Source organism: Xiphias gladius, chromosome 2, assembly GCF_016859285.1.
Source record: "Xiphias gladius isolate SHS-SW01 ecotype Sanya breed wild chromosome 2, ASM1685928v1, whole genome shotgun sequence".
Lineage (NCBI taxonomy): Eukaryota > Metazoa > Chordata > Actinopteri > Istiophoriformes > Xiphiidae > Xiphias > Xiphias gladius.
Window position 1 is genome coordinate 21925178 of NC_053401.1, and position 8839 is coordinate 21934016.

The 8839-nt window shown below is 45.2% G+C and overlaps 1 protein-coding gene across 3 annotated transcripts in view; it reads left to right on the forward strand.

The window, feature by feature from the left end:
* The window catches only part of zdhhc17 (zinc finger DHHC-type palmitoyltransferase 17), a 31075-nt gene that overhangs the window by 18288 nt on the left and 3948 nt on the right, over positions 1–8839 (forward strand). For all 3 annotated transcript variants that reach the window (XM_040145997.1, XM_040146015.1, XM_040146005.1), the window contains exons 11-16: positions 4847–4971; positions 5813–5875; positions 5983–6076; positions 7721–7804; positions 7904–8061; positions 8225–8319. In XM_040145997.1, the coding sequence (XP_040001931.1) occupies positions 4847–4971; positions 5813–5875; positions 5983–6076; positions 7721–7804; positions 7904–8061; positions 8225–8319 (619 nt within the window). The remainder of the gene's footprint in view (positions 1–4846; positions 4972–5812; positions 5876–5982; positions 6077–7720; positions 7805–7903; positions 8062–8224; positions 8320–8839) is intronic.

The following is an 8839-nucleotide window of genomic DNA, read 5'->3' on the forward strand; positions in this document are numbered from 1 at the left end:
TGACTGCAGACGTGTCCGTTCTTGTGTGAAGACGTTTGCTTGGGAAAAACAAGTTCTTTCAGGCTTCTCTTTTGCCCTCCAGCTATCGAGGCTGTCATTAAGTCTGTATATCTGCCATGAATCATTTCCCAGTAATGGTGTCTCTCTCCTGCCTCTTCAGTTCAGAGACATGCTGTTTCATGTTCCTGACAGCACAGGGAGCTTAGCTTTTCTCCTACAGGGCTGCAGCCGTGGGCTGTCTGTTGTAATGTTCAATCTTTCATTTAGGGGTGTTAGGTGGATATTTGGTTCTTGTCCAGTTGTCTAAATGCATACAAATTAGTTCACAGTGGTGGCAGCACATTTTCTAATTGCGTACATTCATGCCAATCTTGTGGTCTGCATATGAAGTGCATTTTGTGCTTATTTTAACTGGAAGTTGATAATAAATTTAAAGTTAACAAATAAGTGTGACTGTTCACGCTGTTGCGTAGCAACACCAGGAGCCACATCCAGGTTTTCCCCACAAGCATCGTTTTGATCGGCCCACAAGAACAAATGTCCAGTGAAGGTCCAGCTGTGCTTGGAAGTGTGATGTGTTGTACGACCGTGCCTGAAGGCAAGCGTTAATAGCTGTTCTGAACGGCCACACACTGAACAGCCCTGGAGAGCAAAATGGAATAATCATTTGAATATGGATGGAACAGCACAGACTTTTCAGACTCTTTCCTGTGAGGCGTTCATAGTGTTGCACGTGGTTTCACCGTCAAAACTATTAATCTACTGAATTTTTTCTTGTTTAGTCTATGAAATTTCAAAGTAGGGGAAAAACACCTGTGAGAACTTCTCACAGCCCAAAGGTGTGACGTCGGAAGATTGTTTGATTTGTCCTTCCATCAAAGATATTTCATGAACTCTCATCTATGACAGGGAAAAGCGGCCAATCATCACATTTTGGAAGCAGCATTTCTGCCTGAAACATGGCCGAGCAATTATCAAAATAGTTGCAGATTCATTTTCTTTCAGTCGACTAATCGATCAGTCGGGTAATTGTTGCAGCTCTGCTTAGTTGTACACACAGAAAAATGAAAGAAGTAGTTGTGTGAAGAATAAAAAACAGGAGCCTGATAAGGAAGTTCAGGCCCTGCCACAGTTTTCACTGGCTGTCTCTGGCTAATCGCCGCGTGAAGTGGGCATCGTTGTCGGTTTCAGACATTTCCAAACAAAAACTGTGGGATGCAGCCCCCCCTTTCCCAAATCCCACGTAGAAAAAGTGTGGGGGTTTCAGGCACATTTCACCATCTGACAGCAGTCCAGTTGAAGCATAGTGATGCCTTTGACCTCCTCTAATGTCCGCCTTTGCTGTCTCCTCATTTTACGCTGAGGAGACTGCAAAGAATCCGTCTACGCCGTCTGACCATTCAGGGCCTGATTACATAAACTCTGGGCTGAGGCCCAGCGTGGGTTGCTGGTTAGGTTACCCATTTGGTACGTGCTTGCAGTTCTAGTGAACCTCTATTGAACTTGGATTTGTAGATGATGATGATGATGATGATGAATATATAAGCCTTTCCTTTGTGTCAAGGGCTAAAAGTTTCCAACATCTGGTTTAAAGTGTCCTGTCCTGATTATATTGTCCAATATGAAAGGAGACATTTTCTTTTCAGGTTCTACTGTTTGGCTGACCTTTTCATTGAATGATATCTAATATGCAAGGAGCTAGTGCAGTGTAGAAGGACAGAGGCCCACTCATGCTGTTAGTTACTAAACATTCCTGGTCAACTCTTTCAGGCAGTAGTTGAAGTGTTTTTTACATCTTTGTTCTGCCTTCCAGGTTCAAATGTTTGGTCTGCCATTTCTGATATTGTGAGCTCATTATCCTCCTCGGGCCTGTGTTTGAAGTCAGATCAAATGACAAGGGTTGAGCTGTGTGAGGGTAGTTTTTGTCTTTCCCGGCCCAGATCATATTTTCCTCATTTCTCAGAAGCAAAAGGAGGGAAGACTTTGCTCATAAATGCATTTCCAGCAGGGAAACGTTTGAAAATAACAGAAGGACGACGTTGGAAAACCGACGAAAAAAGACTTAGACTGTTTTGTAGAAACCATAAAAACCGTGGGCTTTGGACTCTATCAGTATAACTTCTTAAACTTTATTATCTTCACACACCACTGGGATAAATCTGCCTTTGACCCTTTTGCTTGACCTCTGCTGTGGCCAATTCCTGTCAAATACGCCTCAGCACAGCCCCTCGAGAGATAAATGGGTGCCAGAGGGAGGGGGCTGACGAACTCTCTCTGAAGAAGCACTGAAACCCATTTGTCTGAGGAGTTGCATCAAACACTGGGACTACCTGGGCAACTCCATTAGACCAATGAGGTACTCCAGAGAGTATTTCACAGACTGGGTGTATTGTCAACACCCAGTTCTTTATGAAAATGAATGACTTCATGTGGTCTGAAGGGACTTGTAGAGGCCTCTCTGACTCTGGCAGTGTGAAGAAAGTGCTTATAAATGAAATCCTAACTATGCTGCAGGGATGACCACAAAAGCTATGGGTTCATTCTCACCAACATACCACAGTTGTTGTTGGGGCATGTTACTTCTAAGCCTCTGGTGTGTCTCTACAGACAGTCTCACAGCTACTAGTAAAAGATTTCCCAACAGACCTTCAGAGGATTTTAGTATCATCTGTTGGGGTTGTTGGTGGACTCTTTGGTGGCTGGTGTTCACATCAACTGTGCAGTGTCAACTGTGGAGAATCACTGTGCCCACTAATGCAAACTGCAGTCGTTACAGCTCAGTAGAAGAGCAGCTCATTTGTGAAGCTACACCCAGCCATTTGATTCAGAGGATGACCCGGTTTATACCTCCAAAACCAATGACATTCCCATCGGCCTCAGCTGCACTGTGTTTAGTGCTCTGTAGCGGATGTTAGCATGCTAACAAGCTAAACTGAGATGGTGAGCATGGTAAACAGTACACCTGCTAAACATCAGCATGTTAGCAATGTCATTGTGAGCATGTTAGGATGGTGTTGTTAGCCTTTAGCTCAAAACGCCCGATTGTTGTCTTGTTTGTTTCTGAAATTTGTTTCCAGATGGTTTCTCACATTGAGAAAACCTGTGAGATTCACTTAGCTTTCATAAGTATTTTGGGCATACACATATTAACCTTGTATTAGTAACAGTGCAGGTGTTTCATTTTAAGCTTGGAATATGATCCAGACACATTGAGGCATCACATCTGCCACCAATTGAAGCTTTGTGGTTCTCCAGCTTCCATCCTCAGATCTTTTCTTGAGAGAGTACTCAGGCGATTTAGCAGTGCACATCCATAATGTTGGTGGACTCGTGAAAGGCACATGTACAATTGGTGGAGTGCCCTTAAACAATTTATCAACACGGACATAGTAAAACCACCTTTACCCAGAAGAAGGCATTTTAAATTAGACATTTGTTTAATTTAAAGACAACGACTCGTCATTTACTGCCCCCCACTGAAACTTGTGACCTTTCAACATGCAGTAGTGTCTTGATACAGAATGTTTGACCACACACTTTCACATGCAACGCTTTTATTTTGACATCTGAGATTATTCCCCATTTCTACTATTTTCAGTCCCTGTGATCTATCGGGATGATTGGCTCATAGTTTTGTTTTCCTAATCAAAAGTGTCAGTCACACAGTAGCACTAGTTAAGTGCTGACGCTCTCACGGTCTCTCCGTGTCCCTTGGCTGGTTTCCTCTGGGATTCAGCTGACTCATGCACACCTGCAGGACCGACTCCGCTTGTACCAGGCCGGTCCACAAATGTCACCGCATACTCTCATCGCTCCATGGTTATACACAAGACTGTTGATCCCACGGCTTCTTTTGATTCAGTTAGGAACAGTGTGTCTGTCTTGTATGTTGAAATACATTTACGAACTTAAACCAGGGCTCTTTGGGCACCGGTAGTAGCCCAGTAGTGTGAGCACGCATTCTTCTTTTTTTTCCCCCCACTTTCTCTCGTACATTTACACTTTCACCGTGAAACTCCTTCACACAACCAGGCTGTTTGTGCTGTTAGTCGTTCAACAAAGAATCTACATGCGTGAACAGCCTGTCCTCTATAAAAGCGGGCAGGTTTACGGTCTCTTGTGTGTATTCGCGGAAGGAAGTCGTGATGACCTGTTGTGACAGGCTGAAAAGATCCCTCCTTGACTGGGTGAATCGAGTTGACGCAGCTGGTCCCTTTGTCCCAGTCTGTCCGTTCATCATGATGCTAGGAATAGAATATCTGGCTCCGACTGACGTCATTGTAGTAAATATACAGGAAACAATTTTCATGGGCATTACTTCAAAAAGTGTTTCTAGAACCAAGTGTTTGTCCTGCAGAAAGACACCGTTTTTCTTGTTCATGTCATTTCTGGCTGACATCAGCTGAATATTAATAGTGAGAAATTTGCAGTAAAGCAGCTTATCAGCTTCTGCTGATGAGAAAATTCTTTGTAGAAACAGACAGGAACCTGAGAGAAATGATTTCTTTTTAAATGACATGCAACATATTCAACATGAGAGGTAAAGGTTAAAGGAAGGACATTTATACTTGAAGTTTCACACCGCTGACATATCAGTGCAATGAATGTGAAGCTCCGGCCAGCAGCCGGTTACACTACCACCTGTAAACACCACTGCAGCTTTAAATGATGTGTTTCGATGCAGCTGTAGTGTCATGAACCGAAATGAAGTTGCTTGCTGATGTCATCAGTCCAGTAGTAGTAGTACTGTGATTGAAATGAGTAGGAGTTGATTGTGGTTAAAGTAACAGACAAAAATGTTGCAGAAAAAGCCGTTGGTCCACCAACTTCCTTAACCTCACTGTACATCTGCCTTTCGCCACTGTCCACGTGCCCTTCCTGATAAACACCCTGGCTCTATTCTACAACTTTGGAAAATCTTGGAAGTCTGACCCAGGAATCATAAAAGCATCAGAGGAGCAGAAGAAAAAGGTAAAATTACAAGCAACATTGTGTTAAAGATGCTGTCTAATCCCTCATTTGTGATCATTCTGCCTTGTTTGATGTTCCCTATTACTCTTGAAACACTTTTCCACTCCCAGTGTTTATCTCTGTGGTATATGTCACTGTAATGAGTATGGTTGTAGTTACTACTTGCAGCACATGCTTTTTGGACATGTACACATTTTTTTCCACATTGTTTTCTAATATCACATGTGATGTTACCTCGGCTGTGAACCTTTTCAGTGGCTGGCTGCCCAGAGTCGCCGTCCCTCTCTGCTCTGTCCCTCATTATCACGCTCTAATGGAGGACAACAGTGACTCTGCCTCTTAGCAGGCCCCGATTCTCCGCCCTGCGACCGCTGAAGAGCTAAATTTACCCTGCATTGTTAGCGCGGCGCAGGACTCACCGCAGTTCCGGCTGGTCAGCCGCCCCAGATCAAAGGCTTCCCCTCGCTGCAGAGGGTCCCCTTCCACCTCTCGTTTTCCTGTGACATTGGTGGAGATGAGGACTTTTGTATCTTTAGTTTATTTGCACAGACACAAGTTGTAAATGCAGGCTGATTAAAGAGGAACAAATTTCTCACTTGTGAGTTCAACTGTAAAGCCCATAGTGGCCTCGGTCCCAGTTCGCCGTGAATCAGCCAAGTTTCCAGTGTGATCATTCGGATGGAAATCCTAGCTTCAGCTTTGTTCACTGTCAGTAGTTCTTTTGTTGCGGTGCCAAATAGACCTCGGCGAGATGAATTTCTCAGTTGTTCATTCATTTTTCTGCCATGTCTCTGTCTGCTTTTTTTAAACCCTGCTTTTGTTTCTTGTTTCCGTCCTCCAGACGATTGTGGAGCTGGCAGAGACGGGCAGCCTGGATCTGAGCATATTCTGCAGCACCTGTTTGGTAAAGTCTGTCTCCTTGCTTCCACGGAAATTGATGATGCACACAGAGAATAATGTTAATAATAAGACATTTTATTGGAAACATTCCTTGTCTGTGTTTCTTAACAGATACGGAAGCCCATCAGGTCCAAACACTGCGCCGTTTGCAACCGCTGCATCGCCAAGTTCGACCACCACTGTCCCTGGGTGGGGAACTGTGTCGGTACGTCAACAACGCCGCAGATTTACGAGGATGTCGGCAACAGCAGCAACACACGCACTTCCCAACAAGCAGCTGCTCATAGTTATCCTCCCCAGATTGAAAGTTGTGGCTTTTTATTGTGATTCATTAGCTCCAGATTCCGCTCTAAGAAGCAGCAGGTGTCCTCACCAAAGGCTCTGCTCTAACTTTAATCTGGCTCCGGTACACAGCGGAGACACATGCTGAGTTGAGGGAATAAAATATCATGATCCAACACAAAACAAGTAGATCTGGTTGACTGTAAAATACAACGTTTAGGACATAAAAGCTTCAAGTGACTCATAAAAAAAACATTTCAAACTAAACAACCTGGAAAAATGAGAAACAGCCAACATGACGAGTAACGACAGAACCTCAACACAGCGGAGGAGGCTTTGACAACGAGGTTCACGAAACGAAGAGGGAAATAAAGTGAAGCAGCCTTTAGAAAGACGTAGGTGTGTGCGCGGAGGCTTGTCGTCTGCAGACTGGAGACGGTGGGGGAAGGAAGAGGTGCAGGGGGCTCGTAGCGCTTCCAGTTTGAAAGCAGGTGGCCAGGATGAAGCTTCAAAAGTGAGGAAACTGTCTGAACAAACAACGAGTCCCGCCTCATGGCTGTCGAGACCAGGGGCCGTAAAAAGATTCAAAGCACAGTAGTTTATGGTGCAGTTCTGGCTTTCTTTGTACTGTAAATTTATAGCAGGTGCTCTGGCAAAGTATGCTTCCTGTCTGTTTAAATCAACAGGACTGTCTCTAGACAGATAACATCCTAGAGTTGTGTTTCCTTGTCACGCCTGTTTATACCGTCGAATCGACACCACAGTTGTATTTTAATGGAGCAATGGACGGCACGTTCTTTGTTAAAACTGATCTCAAGCTCAGCGCTAGGAGGCAGAGAAAATGTAAACGTGACACCCGGCCACCCTGTCAGGTCAGCCGTTTTTTCCTCTCATCCCTCGGGCTCTTAAGCTCTTTGATTTGCTCACATCTGCATGACTGTGTTCATTAAATAGTGACTCCACTGCACGAGTCTTTTTAGCCGTGCTAGCGCTGTGGCTCTGTGGATGGCAGTGTCTGCTTGTCCGCCCGTCCATCTGCCCACCGCTCCAGACTGACACTGGCCAAACTAAAATGGTGAGCAAACTGAACGTGGTAAAACCTGTTAAACATTAGCATGTTGGCGTTTAGCTCAAAGCACCGTTCTGCCCAAGTGCAGCCTCACAGAGCTGCTAGCATGGCTGGAGAGGCTTAGGCTAGTTATAGTTCAGGGCCCGTCTAAACCGTGTTCCTCTCACTACTCAATAAAGATTGTAGCTGACGTGAACCTGAGGAAAAGCCCTCTCAGGGTTCGGACATGTCTTCCCTTCTCTGCAGCCTGTAGCTTCTTACAGTCTCTGTGGAGGCTGGAAAAATGTCCGACCCGTTGCTTGTGGGCAGCCTGAGCAGCCGCTGCTCGGCAGAGAAGTTGGCTGGTGGTGATTTTGGACTCCGGTTGAAGAGCGGTGTCACCTGTTTGTCCAGGAATTCACCCACTCATCCCAGTGACTTCTTGATTTCTTCAAACATTTTCTCGCGACCAACGGAGGTGACGAGAATAGAATATGACGTGTTTCTTTCCGTCTGCAGGAAGTGGGAATCACCGCTACTTCATGGGTTATCTGTTCTTCCTGCTTTGCATGATCTGCTGGATGATGTACGGCTGCATCTCCTGTGAGTCAGAAAGGCCTTTTCTCATTTATTGGCCCAGTCCCGCACTGCGGTCTTTCTGTTTCTCTACTGCCTTCTTCACGTCATCTTCTTTGCCCTCAGACTGGAGGATCCACTGTACCACCAGTTACTCCAAGGATGGTTTCTGGCTCTATCTGACCCAGATCGCCTCCTGCTCCCCTTGGATGTTCTGGATGTTCCTCAACAGCGTCTTCCACTTCATGTGGGTGGCCGTGCTCATCATGTGTCAGCTCTACCAGGTCTGAATTGACTTTTTACACTCTCAGCTGGCTGAGTCTAGTTACCTGAAACTGGTGACAGTAGCCGTATCTGTATCTGTTTGAATTTCGGTAGATATTTCCATCTGTTACTCTGACATTTCTGTGAACTGTTGGCTGACCTCTTTGCTTCTGCCTCTCCTAGATTGCCGCTCTAGGAATCACCACCAACGAGAGGATGAACGCTCGGAGATACAAGCACTTTAAAGTCACAGCCACGTCCATCGAAAGCCCATTCAAGTAAATGATCCCGTTATGTGTTTACTACAGAGAGCTCAGCAGGGCCGCAGTGAGAACATTAGACGGTCGGTTCACCCAAATGAGGGAAAAAGCAACACACGCTCTCGTGTAGCACCAGCATTATCGAACCATGCAGAGTCTTTGGGTTTATGCGCCGAGCTTTCTGAACTATCGGCCGCTGAGATTTCCTCTACCTCAGCACAGTGGAGGCGAACAGAGTTTCATTTGCGTTGCTCACAGTGTTTAAAAAAAACAACTTGCATTTAAAGTATTTAAGAGCTGAGTGTCCCTGTTTCTGCAGAGGAACTAGTCCCTGTGACAACCACTGACAGCTTGCTCTCTGGATTATCCAGAGTAATGGGAAACACTGTTTCTGAGCCGCTGCTGTTGAATTTTTGTAAAATGCCAGTTTAAAGAAAGTAAGCTAAGTGAGAGAATCTTTCTCTTGGGCGTTTCTGAATTTCAGATGACCCTTCCCTTGAAGACATTGATTGCGTGAATGTATTCATTTCCAAACTTA